The sequence below is a fragment of the Chenopodium album genome, chromosome 2 (genome assembly GCF_948465745.1).
Source record: "Chenopodium album chromosome 2, dcCheAlbu1.1, whole genome shotgun sequence".
Lineage (NCBI taxonomy): Eukaryota > Viridiplantae > Streptophyta > Magnoliopsida > Caryophyllales > Amaranthaceae > Chenopodium > Chenopodium album.
Window position 1 is genome coordinate 65,852,596 of NC_137835.1, and position 17,461 is coordinate 65,870,056.

General features: G+C 32.0%; 1 protein-coding gene and 1 non-coding gene across 2 annotated transcripts; both read left to right on the plus strand.

The window, feature by feature from the left end:
* Nucleotides 1-7,088: 7,088 nt before the first annotated feature.
* LOC145586516 (lysine histidine transporter 1-like) lies at nt 7,089-12,397 on the plus strand. Its single transcript, XM_081643369.1, has 7 exons — nt 7,089-7,419; nt 8,257-8,640; nt 10,183-10,576; nt 11,301-11,406; nt 11,683-11,774; nt 11,859-11,927; nt 12,024-12,397. The coding sequence occupies exons 1-7, from the start codon at nt 7,214-7,216 to the stop codon at nt 12,120-12,122; spliced, it is 1,350 nt and encodes a 449-aa protein (XP_081499495.1). The 5' UTR covers nt 7,089-7,213; the 3' UTR covers nt 12,123-12,397.
* A 2,743-nt stretch (nt 12,398-15,140) lies between these two features.
* Nucleotides 15,141-15,247, plus strand: LOC145608908 (small nucleolar RNA R71). Its single transcript, XR_014105946.1, has one exon. It is a non-coding gene; the product is annotated as a small nucleolar RNA R71 (small nucleolar RNA).
* The last annotated feature ends 2,214 nt before the right edge of the window (nt 15,248-17,461 follow it).

A 17,461-nucleotide genomic window follows, 5' to 3' on the forward strand; every position in this document is an offset into this window, starting at 1 on the left:
GTAAATTAATTGTGTGATTGTAATACGTAGCGAAAGCCCTTTACAATCTGGTTAATTGATGCATTGATGATTGACTATTATTGATTATTGGTATTGCATGATAATTTCTTATTGAATTGTTTTAACGCTTTACAATTATGGCTTGTAAAAGTATAGCAATATTGAATTGATGAATCGAGCATATGTTAATTTGATATTAAAGGCTATTTTCAATAAGAACTTAGATCTAGTAAATTGCGAGAGCCTGTTAGATCTATGTTGATTAATAAATTGCGAGAGCCTGTTAATCATGTTATTTATGCAATGTCAATGATTGATTATTATGTTTTACCCTGCAATATTATTTATTGGTGAACCTATGCCCTAGATCCTTTTATATATTGTTTTCTCCCTATTCTCAATCTTCGTAGTTTAGTTTATTATTCAAATATAAATATTGGTTACTTCATAATCTAGATTATTTTAGTTAATTAGGAATAGAAAGACTTGTTTCCCTGTGGAGATCGACCCTACTTCCCTATCTGCTTTAGTTAGAGGACTTAGGTATTTATTTTTTATTAGGGGATACGACTTCACCCTGTCAATATTTATTGTATTTCAACCCAAAATCCAGATTCAATAGAAAATAGCACGAAGAACAAGAAGAGAAGATTCATTTCAATACTTTAATACGGAGTACTACGGATATATATAGTGGAAGAAGACCCATTTCAATACTTTTGATTGTTTTGTCAACAAAATCCCAATATAATTTAACAAAAACAAAATTCATCTTATTTGAGAATTTTATTTTATTTTATAACAACAAATAAAACATGGGAAAATTTATTCAAGCAACATCAACGAATTGTCTATTTAAGCTATATCAACATCAGCTATAACAACAAAACTTGGGCCTTCTTGCAGCCATACATTAAGAGTTTCAACGGACAGACTAAGCTTAGCTAGAGTAGATTTATTCCCATTTCTTCTAATGAAAGCAAAAGAAATAGCAATACTCTGGATCACCAATCTCCTTATATCAATTTAAATCATGTCAAAAGTCGAAATTTCTTTCTTTCTCCTAGGCAACGGAGGGCCACACAGTCCAATTCCACCACAAAGAAATGACAACCAACCTCCATTCACTACGTGAAAAAATGAATTTGGCACCGGTTCAAATCCGGCCTAAGGCACCGGTTTGAACCGGTGCCAATTTGAGGGGTGCCAAAAAGGGGTTTAAAAAGGCACCGGTTCAAACCGGTGCCAAAAATCGAAATTGGCACCGGTTACCCCCCAAAAGTCAATTTTTTTTTTTTTTTTTTTTTTGTTGTTGTCATTTTTCACTTAAAAATTAAATTGACTAAAATAAATAAGAACAACAACATATTAATGGAATATCATTGAATATAACCGAAATTTACAGTATATAATCAAGAAAAAATTGCAATATACGAATTATAAAATTAAACAATTACAACATATAAATAAATAAAAAAGAACTACAATATAAATAAAAAAAAAATATTACAACATCACAATAAAAAAATAAAAAAAACCCAAACATCTAAATCAATATTCTTGATTCTTGATTCTTGATTCTTCTATTATGTGCAACATTTTGGGCTTGCAAAGCAAATAGTATACCTGCGCCAATTAGTTCATCCAACAAAATCAATTAAAATATAATAGCTGCGAAAATTAGTTAAAAACCCAGAAAATTAAAAAAAAATCGAAAAAATTAAAATCGAAAAAAAATTAAAACCCAGAAAATCGAAAAAATTAAAATCGAAAATTAGTTAAAACCCATAAAATCGAGAAAATCCAGAAAATAAAGAAAAAATTAAATTAAAACCCAGAAATCCGAAAAAAATTAAAACCCAGAAAATTTAAAAAAAAATCAAAAAAAAATTAAAATCGAAAATTAGTTAAAACCCAGAAAATTAAAAAAAAACGAAAAAATACCCAGAAATCGAAAAACAAATAATAATCGAAAAATGAATCAAAATCGAAAAACAAATAATAATCCCAAAAATTGAAAAAATACTCAAACCCAGAAAAAATTTAAATCGAAAAAACACATAAAAAAAAAACTTGAAATAAAAAAAAAATTCAAAATCTAAAAACAAAACCCAGAAAACAACCCCAAAAACGCATGCATGAACCCAAAATAACGATTATTTTAATCGAAAATTAACCAAGACAAATTGAAATGCTAGCCATAACCCAGAACTCGATTAATTAACCAACAAAAATCGAAAATAAAATCGAAAATTAATCCAGAACTCGATTAATTTGGGAAGAACGAAACGGTGGTCTTGGGTGTTGGTCTTGGTGGTGGTCTTCGCCTCTTCGGTGGTGGAAACGAGTGAGAAGGGGAGGATAATCTGGGAAGAACGAAAGAGAAGAAAGAGAGAGAGAAGGAGATGAGATCGAACAGAGAAGAGAGATAGAAGGAGGAGAGAGAAAGAGAAGGAGGAGAGGGAAAGAGAAGGAGGAGCGGCTGAGGAAGTGAGGGAGAGTTAGGGTTTTCTTGGGTTTATATGGGGCGATTTTTTTTTTTAATTATATAGATGAACCGGTTTAGTGGCACCGGTTCAAACCGGTGCCCTTTGTATTTTTGGCACCGGTTCAGCTCTTGGTATGAAATTTCGCCCATTTTTAGGCAGGTATTTGGCACCGATTTGGCCTGAACCGGTGCCTTTTGGGGGTTGCCTTTTTGTATTTTTCTACTAGTGATTGCTACCTTAATATGGATGAAAGTTTCGAATAGGATGAAATGTATAATTTAACAAAAACAAAATTCATGTTTTTTTTCAACCTCCATGGCCCTTGCTTTGTAAGGTTTACTGTTCATGGTGGTGAAAAATGAACAATAATTTTTTTTAATAATTTCATAACTTAAATATGTGCATTAGAATTGAAAAATTATTTGAATTTCAAATATTAAATTAATAAAAAATTTCATTTGAAATTCAAACAAAATTTCAAAGTTAGTGGAGTTTAGGGCCCAATTGAACAACCAATTAAAAGCTTCCATCTCAAATTGTATGTGGGGACCACATACATTAGTTGTATGTGTAGCCTTTTCCCAAAACAAGACTTTTCCCATATTATATTTTTTTCAACTATGACCTCGAATTGAACCGAAGGTCCAAATTTTAATAAAAACAAGTTTTGGCGCAAAAATCGATGTTTTTATCTTTAAAATTGGAAATTACTGTTATGATGTGGTGATTGGTGAAATCTAACTTTTGGGGTTTTGTAGGGGAGGTTTAAAAAAAATGGATGTTTATATCGAAAAAGTTTTGTATACACCTGGTTTACACTAATAATTGATTTTTAGTCATTTAAATGTTATTCTTTACTAATAAAGCGTAGATAATTTTTACTTCTATTGGGTTAATTTTATGCATATTGGGATAACTTTTATTCATTTTAGGTGTAACTTTTGATTACTTTAGGCTATCTTTATAAAAAAAATTTGTGTGTTAAAGAGAGCCACAAGAGCGGGGTGAGAATCGATCCCTAAAATCGGGAGGGAAGCTCTAACCACTTGAGTTATCCCTCACTCTCAGGCTATCTTTATAATTGATGTACAATAATTATTGTACACCCGATTTTTGTAAAAGCTTGTGAAATCAAAATAGGGTGTTTTGATGAGTGGTAAAATGCATTTTTTTTTTCTTCAAATTTATATCTTATGACCATCCGGTTCATAAGACTCAAATCTTCTGTAACCAACTCTACATAATAAAAATAAATCTTGAATCTCCAAAAAATTTCGACACTAAAGGTGAAAAAAAGAAAAGAAAAGAAGAAAAGAAATTTTAATCTTTTTTTCTCTTTCTTTTCCTTTTTCCTTTCTTTTTTCCTTCTTTCCTCACCTTTATTAATTAGTGACATAGGCCAAGCCAAAAGAGATTCTCCGACATTACAAACTATAGAATTTGAACTAAAGACAAACACAACTTACACCCCATACTTCACTTCACCTCACCTTATTTTTTAGGCAAAATTGGCCTCAACACTCTGAACTTTGGCTTTGGTGCACTCAGCACCCTTGAACTAAGTAAAATAGCCAAAACACCCTGAAGTATTAGCATGGGTGCACTTAGCACCATACAAGAAAATTTCTAGCCAAAAGTGGCCGGATTTTGGCGACTTTTTTTTTTTTTAATAAAAAAATGTTTTTTTTTTATTTTCTTCTTATTATTATTATTATCATTATTATTATTATTATTCTTATTATTTAATATTATTATTGTTATTATTATTATTACAAAAATACCTCGATTTGCGTGTTGTTATTTATTTTTTTTTACGGAAATTGTTCGGGTAAGGTTTCGGAGTCATTTTTACCCTTAATGAATCCAACTTAAGCTCGGAATTCGCAAAAAAGTAATGAAAATACCTTGTTTTGCGTGTCGAGGAATATCTCGATTTGCGTATTGTTATTTCTTGTGACGGAAATTGTTTTGGTAAGGTTTTGGGGTCATTTTTACCCTTGAGGGTCCAAATTAAGCTCGGAATTCGAAAAAAATATAATGGAAATACCTCGTTTTGGGTGTTGAGGAATATCTCGATTTGCGTATTGGTTTCGGGGTCATTTATACTCTTATTGGGTCCGAATTCAGCTCGGGATTTGCAAAGAAAATACCCCGTTTTACATGTCAAGAAATATATCGATTTGCGTGTCTTAGCTACTTACATATTTCTCGACACGCAAAATGAGGTATTTTCGTTTTTTTTTTTGCAAAATCTGAGCTAAATTTGGATTCATTAAGGGTAAAAATGACCCCCGAAACATTACCTGAACAATTTCCGTCAAAAAAATAACAACACGCAAATCGAGGTATTTTCGTAATAATAATTATGATAATAATAATAATAATAATAATAATAATAATAATAATAATAATAATAATAATAAGAGAATAAAAAAAACATTTTTTTATTAAAAAAAAGTCGTCGGAATCCGGCCACTTTTGGCCGGAAAATTTCTTGTATGGTGCTAAGAGCACCCATGCTAATACTTCAAGGTGTTTTGGCTATTTTTCTTAGTTCAGTGTGCTGAGTGCACCAAGCCAAAGTTCAGAGTGTTGAGGCCAATTTTGCCTATTTTTTATGACTAAAAATTATTTTCATTAAACTAAAATTATTTTTATTGAAATAAAATTAATTTTATTGCATTGAAATTATTTTTGATGAACTAAAATTATTTTTGTTATAATGTATTATATTTCTTCTTTCAAGTTATTGATTTATACTAAACTGAAATTATTTTATTTGAACTGAACTTATTTGTACTAAACTAAATTTATTATTGCTGAACTGATTTTTTTTTTAAGGTGAAGTAAATTGGACCTTATATCAAATTTATTAATTTTACTGATTAAACGTATATAGTGATAAATTTGTAAAGTCAAAGGAAGTGAGTATGATAAACATGACCTTGGAATTAATATAACACCACTTGATCTACCTTTTCAATTTAATTTTCATCAAACTAGTCCCACCCCTAACTGGTCATTTGGTCCTAATTTAACATCAAAAACAACAATATTTGACTTAAATGTTTCATACTACTATGTTTGACAATTCAATTATAGGCGTCATGGCTTGCAAATTTCCAATCATACGATCATAATATTATTTCTTTAAGCAGGCTAAATGACGGATTACATAAACCAATATTGGAATCTAACCATGTGAAAATGTGAACTTTGACTATTATTTTTCATTAATCTATTTTTGTACTACACATAATATTTATTTATTTTTATTTTTATTTTTTGGTTGTGAGAGCATCATCAACAAGGACCTCAACCACGACAGATTTCTTCTTATTAGAGGATCATCACTTAAGAAATGAAAATTAATAGAAGGATCATCATCATTTACGGTTTGTTTAGATAGCAAAGTGGAATAAAAAGGGTAGGGAGGAAAGAAAAAGGAAGGAGAAAATAGTGTTGTACTTTCCATCCAAATGTCTCTAATGTTAAAAGAATTTGTTTTATTATAAAGGCGGGAACAAATGAATTCTTTCATTTCCCTTTTCTCCTAGACTTCTACGTACCAATGGCACTAGGTATTTAAACAAGGGAGGGATGGAATGCTCCTATCCCACCCCTTTTTTTTTTTCCTTTTGTGTGTGTGTTTTGATTCCTCTCCGCTTCATTTTCCTCCAATTTTATCAATCCAAACCAAATGTACTTAAAGAAAACAAAAAATACAAAGTATCATTTCTCTCTCGTCTACTAGTATAATCTTTTGTAATAATTTGTACATAGGTTTTATCAGAATTGTCTCAATGCATGATTTGAAAAAAAAAAAAAAATTAAAATATTACTCCGTAAATAAAATGTTGGAAATAGTAATTGAATTTTACAAAAATTAATGCGAAGGTAGACTATCATATTGTTTAATTTAAAGCTTAAACAAAAAGTTTCAAGACCTTCAATTTCAGATACGGCAATCTAAATTTTACTTTTATTTTTGTCATAAAAATAATTACAAAATTCATCCCATATTGATGATAATCCAAAAGTTTGTTATTCCTCTCTCTTGTGTACTTATTTTTCAATATACTCTTCTACCCCAATCAAAATTTCTCTTCAATTTATTATTTTTTCAAAACGTGTTAACGTGGGTATCTAATTAAAAATGTATTTTTTGAGTAACTAATTTAATAAGGAGCTGCTGAATGACTTTGGATCATGACTCAATGCAAATTCTTTGGCATAAAATTAATAAATTATTATATATAATTTGTCATGACATGAAATGTCAGAATGATTGTATAATGGGAGGCATCATATTTTTTTTTTCTAATCATTATTTTTATCTGAATCATGTAATTAGTCATAGAAAATTGCTCAAATAGTAAACAATTATCAAACTACTTATGTAAAATAATCTCTTGGTCAAAGCTAAAAGTCAACAAATGACACACACAATAAAAGAGTATGTCATATTGTAGAAAACACCTACAATTCTACAAAGGTTGTTAAGAGAAGCAAGTCTTTGCACCATCTAAGATCGTTAGATCTACATATATAAATATGTGAATATTAACACAAACTTACCTCAAAAAAGTCGTACTATCATATAAGGTAGCTAGACTATCATATTGGTAGTAGAAATTAAACTTGATCGATCAAGTCATATTTTATATCATATAAGGTAGCTAGACTATCATATTGGTGGTAGCAACTCAATTGAGCAATCGATCATGGAGGTTGAGAAGAATGAGAACGTTAAGAACGACAACATTCTTAAGGATGAGAATAGTTTAAAGAATGAAAAAGCTCTTAATGATTGGCTTCCGATCACGGCTAGCCGGAAGGGAAAGTGGTGGTATGCTGCCACTCATAATGTTACTAGTATGGTTGGTGCTGGTATTCTTGGTTTACCTTATGCTATGGCTCAACTTGGATGGTATGTACACTTTTTTTTTTCATTTTCTTGCCAAATTTATTTATATAGTTTCCTATTCAAATAGCAACCTATTTAAAGTTTGATAAAGTAGTAGTATATTATTTTTAATAATAGAGTTAAATCTAGTTAACATTTGCATTAAAGTGAAAATTATAAAAAGGTGGTTTTGGCCTTATTACATAGTTACATAATCACTATTATTTACCTCCTCCGTCCCTTAATACAATGTCTCTTTTGGCATTTATTCCTCACATAATAAAGAGAAAGAGACATTGTAATAAGGGACAGAGGGAGTATTTTTTAATGTTGTAATTAATTCTTAACCGATACTTGGTAACATAATATTGTAATTTCCTACTCCGTATTTATTTATCTATATAATTATGGGATGTATATTCCATCCATATATATGAAGGTTATTGACTTAATTTGAATTTAAAGAAGTAACATTCTGATTATTAGATGATTAAATAAGTTGATGTAATAATTGAGAATAATTTTAATTCTATATCTAAATTTCATCAAGGTTATTAAAAGTTGGGAATATGTATGGAAAGGATTCACCTTAAATTTGAAATTTAGAATCTAATTATATCGTTCAATTCTGATTGTTAGTTTCCATACAACTCACTCGGTGATCTAATCTAAAGTGTCGTGGATCATCTAGGTGTTGACCTGGGGCAATCTGTAAATGACAATAGCTTCGCATCATAGTGTACGTTTGTATGATGTGGACATCCAAAAATCAAAATTAGTGGATCTATATCATTTCCATTGTGACTCTCTAAAACAAAGTATGACTGATTGTATGATGAGAAATGATTTAATATATTTCAGGGGAGCAGGTGTGACAATCTTAGTAATGTCATGGGTGGTAACGCTATACACACTATGGCAAATGGTAGAAATGCATGAGATGATACCAGGAAAGAGGTTTGATAGGTATCACGAGTTGGGGCAATACGCATTTGGAGATAAATTGGGATTATGGCTTGTTGTGCCGCAACAATTGATAGTTCAGGCGGGTTGTGACATTGTTTACATGGTTACAGGAGGGACTTCACTCCAGAAGTTCTATACTATTGTTTGTCCGCATGGAAAACACATCAAACTCACTTACTTCATTATGATCTTTGCTTCCGTTCAGTTCTTCCTTTCTAATTTACCTAACTTTAACTCCATCACTGGTGTCTCTTTTGCTGCCGCGGTTATGTCTCTCAGGTAAGTTTTGGTACCCTTTAAATTTTGTTATATATATTTTAGAATTTCATATTTCGTGTATATAAAAGTTTTAAATTCTTGCTTTGATTTATAATCTCTTATATTATCCCAATATATAACTAAAAATATAGTTATATAAAATCTTTGATTCATGTTAACTAGTCATTAAAGAATGTTTTTACTTATAATATTGATGAACGATTAAAAAGTATACATAGTGTGGTATAACAAAAATGGAGAAGCTACTTGTGGAATAATAGAGTGAATTATGTTTATAACTTGGATTTGCATTGCTTATGAACTGTCCAAGAAAAGTAAGAGTCTAAAATTCAGTTTTTGTAATAGTCTTGTTAGAGGACTAAGTCAATCAAAAGGTTAAGCTGATGGTGAGATCCAAAAATATGTTTTATACTCTATCATGCTCCCTCAAACGAGAACCCATTTGGGCTGAAATTCCTCAGATTTTTCGTTACGTGAAAAATAATGATGAATAGTAAACGGTGAGTAAACCAAAAGGATTTAGGACTTTTATAACCCTTGTCTACGTTGAATATTCGTCGAGGGAAACATGGACTAAAACTTGAAAAGTCCAAAAAATAACAATTTTAAAAAGGAACAAAAGTACGTAATCAAAAAGACTTTGAATGCATATTTGTTGGACTTATTGTATGAATCAAAACTTGACTTTAACTTCTCTAAAATCTCTATTGAATATTCTATTCCTACTCTTTCATTTGTTATTTTGTTTCTACAAGATATTTGACATTATTGGCTAATTTTATGAATATTACCCATTTACCCCCCCCCCCCCCACCCTTGATTTTTTTTTTTTCGATGGTTACATTTTTTGTTATTCGATGAAAGACCGGATGAAATCATCTAATAGGACAACGTAACCATATACTTCCTCCGTTCTATTAATATTGCAACAATGGACTTTTTGCACTATTTATCACTCTTGTTTGACCATATAATTTGAGTTATACGTTAAGCAAAATATAGTCAAGTGGGATTTTGTTGGATTCGTCTCATAAAATACTTTCACAATATCAACTTTTTATAATTTTTACTTTTACACAATTATAGATATTTAGCGTATAAAATGTGTTTTGGGATGCGTAATTTCCTCCTTATTGCAATATTAACAGAACGGAGGAAGTATATTTTTGGAAGAAAAGTGATCTAATAAAATAATACATCTTATGTTATTTAGTTGAAGTTTTTTTTTATATCACATTTATCAATATACAAATTTAACTCTTAATGTCTATAATTAGCGACAAAGAAACTTTACAAACAATTGATATAATAAAAACAACATTGAAACTATAGCAAAAGTTAGTAAAATAAAGTTTATAAACAAACAAATATTAAAACGTGTTAACTAAAGAAATGGAGGTAGTATAATAAGTCATATTTCAAACAAGGAAAAGTAAAAGAGTAAACCATTATCTTGAAATAGCTAAAATATAAAAGCCTTACTATTAATCACAGAAAAAGTATATAATACTGATATGAGAAAGTGATTTGTATTGATTTCAGTTATTCTGCCATTGCTTGGATAGCTTCATTGATAAAGGGTGTACAACCAGACACAAGTTATGGCAGTAGGTACAACACTCATGCAGGAGAAGTATTTGGATTTTTAAGTGGGTTAGGAACGGTTGCATTCGCTTTTTCTGGTCACAATGTCGTCTTGGAGATCCAAGCAACAATTCCTTCTACCCCGGAAAAACCTTCCAAAAAACCTATGTGGAAAGGATCTCTGCTTGCTTATATTGTTGTGGCATTATGTTATTTTCCAGTAGCTTTTGTTGGTTACCTTGTGTTTGGCAAACTCGTGGAGGATAACATTTTGATCTCACTTCAAAAGCCTAGTTGGCTCATTGCTACTGCCAATATCTTTGTTGTTATTCATGTTATTGGAAGTTATCAGGTAAGTCAAAATTATTATGTAGTTTTATTTAATTCTATAGTTTTGAATGAGTCATCTATCTATAAATATTACTAAAGTAACAATCGTTGACGTCATCACTGCTTACGTGTCAATTTCTTATTTAATTTTTTCCCGCCAAAATGCAATGATGATGTCATATTGTTTTTTATTTTTTCCCTTTTTGAGCTACCCTATTTAACATTGTTTTGAAAATTAAATTAAAATTGAATTTTAAAATTTAAGGGTTCGTTTGACATTGTTGCGGTTTTCTGTTTTTTGGTTTTTTGTTTTTTAAAAGTATATGATATATGTCGCATAATGAATCAAAAATTATTTAAACTTATTAAAAACATGATAATTTTGAAAACTGACAACAGAAAAGTGGAAACACATTTTTCTTGTTTCCTGTTTTTGGTTTTTGGTTTTACAAAAAAACAGAAAACTGAAAACCAAAAATAATGTCAAACAAGCCCTAAGTTTTCTACGTATATTACTCTATTTTATTATTTACAAGTAGTTGTTAAAAATAGTTAATAATATAGTTTAATTGAATCTGAAAAAAAATATGAAAAAAATGGATTTTTGGAAATTGTATTTTCATATTTAATTAGAAAGTAGTTGTTTTCTCTCAACAGTCAACATGTGCTTAAGAGTATATAATTTATTTTTATTTAAGAACCGTGCATCGCACTGAACTAATCTAATTAAACTTAATATATGCCAGGTCTTTGCAATGCCGGTTTTTGATATGATGGAAACTTTCCTTGTGATGAAAATGAAATTCAAACCTAGTAGCACACTTCGTCTCGTCACTCGTTCTACATATGTTGGTAAGTTGTTTTTTTTAAAAATATTATATAAAATTCGATACGTTGACGTCCCACCTTATGGTGATCTTTTAAAAAAATAAGTTAAAATAAAAATAATATTACATTATATTGATTTTTTTTTTTTTTGAAAAAATAATGTATCTATCATATTGATCAAGTAAATTATAATTTGTAAATATTAATTATTGGTATATGGTGATCTTGTTAGATTTTTCTTTTATCCTAACTATCCTAATAAGAGCTTGATTATGATTTATCTTATGATCTTTTATGTAGGTTTTACCATGTTTGTGGGAATTGCATTCCCATTCTTTGGTTCCCTTCTAAGTGTGTTGGGGGGAATTGCTTTCGCACCCACTTCCTATTATGTAAGTCTCTATTATTAATACATACATAGGTCATATACGTGTATTTTACTTGTCTAATATTAACGCTAATTTTATTTAATGTAGTTACCTTGCATAATATGGCTGATAATATGCAAGCCCAAGAGATATAGCTTATCCTGGTATTGTAACTGCGTAAGTTTACTTCAAAGCTTATTTTGACTCCATAAATTTCAATTCTTCCTAATAATTCGATTTAAGTCTAATAAGCTATTCTTTTTGCCATTGCAGTTCTCTATCATTTTTGGTGCTTCATTAACTATTTTAGCCCCTATCGGTGCTGTGAGGGATATCATAGTTCAATCTAGTACCTACAATTTTTTCTCTTAAATCACTTTTATATTTTACTACCCAGAAATATTAAAACTTAATACCGCTATTTTAATAGCTAATCACACGTGTGTCACTAATTATAATGCACTAATTATGAGATTGTACTTAACTTGTCTAGGGATAGGCCATATATGTGTTTAAACATGATCCAAAGCTTGATAGTGCTATAAACTACAACATTTTGAATATTTTGTTCTCATTTGTCAATGTTTCTTATGTTTAATTTGTCTTTCAATAAGTTGATATATACATAAAGAATGAAAACTCGAGAAATTCTATCGATAATTTTTTCTCTCCAATTTGTAATAATTGTAACAAATTCATTATTTATCTATTTCGTAATAATGCAATACTTCCTTATTTGATAAGGACCCAAAGTCCCAAACTAATACTATGTGTATTATTTCTCTTTCCTACTAACCCAACTTACACTATTTTTTTTATTTGTTCTCTTATTAACAATAAAATATATTCCACCTAAATATACTTTATATGTAGAGAAACAATGGGAAATTGATGTGCAAAGAGACCGGATAAATTCTTCAAGGCACGTGATAAACGCTTTGCTATCGACTCTCTTTAGTACAACTGAGTTACATGATAAAACTATTGAGGTACATTTTGCTTGTTCTTACAAAACTAATTCAACAAAGTTTGTGTGGAAATGAGTTTGTTTTCACTCCAAGAAAAAAACTGCAGATGTCTCTCAAAGCAAGCAAGAATGATTTTGTAATTCTTCTCCCATCCATCATACATGTAAATATGAAGAGAAATTACAATCCAACAGATATGTTCGTTTACAAAACAATCCGTTTAAAAACTATAAAAAAAACTGTCAATTTTGAACTTCGCCCGATCAGACAGGACATGGGTTCCCGATCGAGCGCACAAAGAACTTTGGAAAACATGTTAAAACTGGCAGGCATAGACGCCCAGTCAGGCACAAACAACATCTCAATGAAAATCGAAATATTGGATATTTCAAGTCATCCTACACTTGAGCCCCACTGTGATCATACACTTAAGCATGGTGGCGTCCAAAGAGAAGGAAGCTAGAGTAAAAGAGTCGCCAACAAGTTTTAGGAACTTGTAAACCGTTCACAGGGTGAAGGTTACACCCCTTAACGATCCAGGAGATCGTTAACTCCTATAGGTCTGGAACCATGACTGGAAGTTCGGGGATGAAGGTACAAATCCAAACTAAAAGAGATTGAATCTGCTCTAAAAATAGGCCTCTACTTTATTCTTCTCGTATTCATGTGCGCTTTCTGACTAATATGCAATCAATAGATTAACCCAAAACCTGTTTATCTATGTTGGTTGAATATTAATGCACAAATCAAACTATTATTGGCGATCACTTGAATTATAATCAAATTAACCCTAAATAAGATTATTAATTATCTTATTAAGCATGATTACAATTACAAATTCCCTTTAAACATGCATAAAAGGTGTGATCAAGCAATAACAATAATATAACATATCAAGCAACATAATAATAACCATAGTAATGATTATAATCATAGTCATGTTAAAGTATAAGTATTCTGAAGTCAGCTGGAGAGAGCGTGCAGCAAGTTGGAGCGGGCGCTCCTGGCAGTGAAGCGGGCGATCCTCGCAGTGGAGCGGGCGCTCCTTTGCTAGGAATGCATTTTCTTTTGACGGATTTATCCCTATGTGTTTCGGGGAGTATAAATACTTCCCCTTTAGTTCAGTTGTAGAGGCACATAAATAGCCTAGTTTTTAGAAACTCCTCTTAGTTTGAAACATTAATTTAGCTTAGTTTTCATCAAATTAATCATTTGTAATAGTTGGTTTCAAGATTCATCCTCAAGATTTGGCACTTTGTATTCAACATTTTCAAGATTCAATTAGTAACTTCCTTCTACTTTTCTCCATTCAATTTCTGATTTTATTTGTTCTTGCATGATATTTAAATCTTCTTAGTTCTTGATATTTTGTTATTGGATGATAGTTATTTCAATTGTTAATCACTTTTCCCCAATTATTGAAAAAGTTAGAACCCTAATGCTTGTTTGCATGTTGATAAACATGAGTTGTGAGTAGTCTTCTTGCTAGGGGTTGGGTGAAGCTCAACCTTTTGGGTTAATTATGCAAATGTGGGAGAAGCATTGATGTTTGTATTGCAATTAAATTGATTATATGAGATTGCTTGTTAGTTCTTCATGATAGGATTAGCTACCCTAGACTTAGGAGTTTGATAGCATGATATGCTTAGTTTGACATGGGAATGTAAATTGAGTATGTCATTACTTATTGCAATTTGATTATGAATCATCTATTGCAGACTAATGAGGAATCTAAGTTTAGTAGTGTGAGTTGTTTTCTAATTGCATGAGGTTGATTTTACATATAGTCCTTGCTATACCTTGTCTATTTTACTCCCCGTTTGCCTAATTGCCTTGGTTGAGTGGATCCCATTCTCTAGTGTCTTTAATCCATCGATTTAGAATCATATTTTGTTTGTCTACTTGACGAACCCCAAATTGACCATAGACTTCGAATTAGCTTAAGTGTTAAGATCTTTAGCAACCATATCCCGTTCCTTGAGGACCGAACTCTTACTTATCATTATGCTTGGTTTGTAGGGTGTTTGTTAATAAATGTGTTTGATTGAGTGTGGAATGTGCGACCATTTTAACGCCCATCACCTACAAGACCACAATTTTCAAAAAATGTTGTAGACTTAGTACCAATAGCAGAAACATTAGCAACAAAAGATGAATTAAAGTTATTAATACTGTCTAGTGTCTGGCTAATAGAAGTCAATTGTGTCTGCAAAAAGGATATAGAATCGACTTAGTGTTTACCTTGTTTGAAAACCCTCTGGGATTCCCATATTGGGAATTATGAATAGCCATCTCTTCGACAACATTGCTCACTATATTCTCATCCAAATTCATTAATCTTCCATTAGCTGCAGAGTCCAAAATCATTCTTGAAATATATCCAAGCCCATTGTAGAAGGCTTGGATTATCTGCCACTGTGCTAGTTTATGATGAGGACATTCTCTCTGCAAATCCTTAAATCTTTCCCAAGCTTCATATAAACTTTCATCAGCTTCTTGGGCAAAATTTTGGATTGCACTCCTTAACAAAGATGTCCTCTCTGCTAGGTAATATTTATTATAGAAATTCAAAGCAAGAGTTTTCCAGTCAGTATTATCAAGTGCAGTTCTATTCAATCCATTATACCACAATTTAGCTTTACCACATAAAGAAAAGGGAAAAAGAATCTCCCTAATTTGGTCTTGCGTGACCCCAACTTGCCTAATAATATTGCAATACTGATAGAAATCTGCAATGTGAAGATTAGGATCTTCACCCTTAGCTCCACTGAATTGCTTTCTTTCGATCATCGTGATACACTACAAGAATCAGGTCAAATAACGACGGACCAGTTCCGACGGACCTGAAAATCCGTCGAAAAAATCGATATTCCGACAGATTTAATTTCCGTCGGATATTTCTGACGAATTAAAAAATTCAGTCGGAAATCCGTCGGAAATTTCCGACGGAAAATAAATCCGTCGGAATAACTGGACATTCCGACGAAGAAGGTCGTTTCCGACGGAAAAATATTCCGTCGGAAATTTCCGACAGATAAATCCGTCGGAACATATACTTTAAAAAAAAGGGAAAAAAATATTTATTTAATATCTAACCCTAAACCTCTTCTATCCGCCCCTTTTTTTCCCTCACTTCTCTTTCCTCTTCTTTCTCTCTCCTCAACCCTCCTCCTTTCCTTTCTTCTTTTTCTCTCTCCTCATCCCCTCCGTCCGCCCCTTCTCTCGTCTTCTCTTTCCTCTCTTTCTCTCTCCTCATCCCTCCTCCTTTCCTCTCCTCTTTCACCCCCTACCACCACCACCAACAACAACACCATAACCACCAAGCAACAACAACGAAGACTACAACAACACCGGCGACCACAACAACAACGGCGACCAAAAGAAGAACGACGACCACATGTGCATAGATCTAGTTAATTTTTTATGTAGTTGTAATGTTAATTTATAAATTTTAGTAGATAATTGTATAATTATATATTTCCTTTAATTTTTGTGGTTTAATTATAATTTTTTTTTTAATTTTCCTTATGAAATTCTTGTTAAATATGTAGATCTATTGGTTTTGATTTATTTGTGTGGTGTTTTTCGATTTTATTGTCTCAATTTTCCTATTTTTGGGTTGATTTTCAATTATTGGGGTTATTTTCCGTTTTTTTTTTTTTTGCTAAGTTTTGTGTTTTGGAGGTTTTTTTTGGTGTGGTGGTGTCGGTGGTGGTGTTTGAAGGTGGGAAGGGGCTAGTGTGGGTGTCGGTGGCGGTGTTTGAAGGTGGATTAGTGGCTGGTGTGGGTGTCGATGGTGTCACTGGTGTCGGTGGTGGTGTTTGATGGTGGGATAGGGGCTGGGGTGGGTGTCGGTGGTGGTGTTTGAAGGTGGGATATAGGGGCTAGTGTGTGGTGGTGGTTGGTGTCGGTGTGCAGTGGGGTTTGGTGGTGCGGGGTGGTTGCTGGTGATGTGGGATGGTACGTGGTGGGGTGGTGGGAGGCATTTTTTTTGTTTTTCTTAAATAATTTTCCGACGGAATTTCTGTCGCAACGTACCGACAGAACTCAGTCTGTCAGAAACTTGCGACGGACTTTCTCGGGCCTGAAAATATTTTCTGGCGGACTGAATTCCGTCGGAATAGTGTTTCTGACTGAAATTCCGTCGAAAAAGGCCCATTTTCCTACAAAAGGTTTTCTGACAACTAGTTCCGATGGAATTTCTGTCGGAAACGAGTTTTCCGACGGAAAATAGGGTGTTTTCGACGGAAATTTTCCGTTGTTATTTGGCTGTTTTCTAGTAGTGATAAACTGGGGCTTGATCTCAAATTGCACTCCATCAAGAGCAGGGGTAGGAGTAAGATGTGGAAAATTCGTCAGGGACGGCTGCGAATAATCACTAAGCTTGCAAGGTGGAGGAGGTGGTGGTGGTGTCATCTCTGATTCTTGATCTATACTAAATAAATAAATATAAGAAACTGTGCCAAAGAGCTTACATTCTCTGAGACGAAAGAAAAAAATCTAGACTCTAATAACAACTAGAAATAAAAATAAAATCGTTTTCCCGGTGTAGGCGTCGCTTGAAGTGCGCCTACGTAAAAGCATGTGTGAATATGCTTGGCACTCATAGAAAGTGGGAATTGACATATACGATTAGGGACAAGGAAAGTAGGGAGCCGCCAACAAGTTTTTAAGGAACTTGTAAACCGTTTACGGATCATAAAAAGGCAACCATGAATAAGGGACAACGATAGGCAACAACGA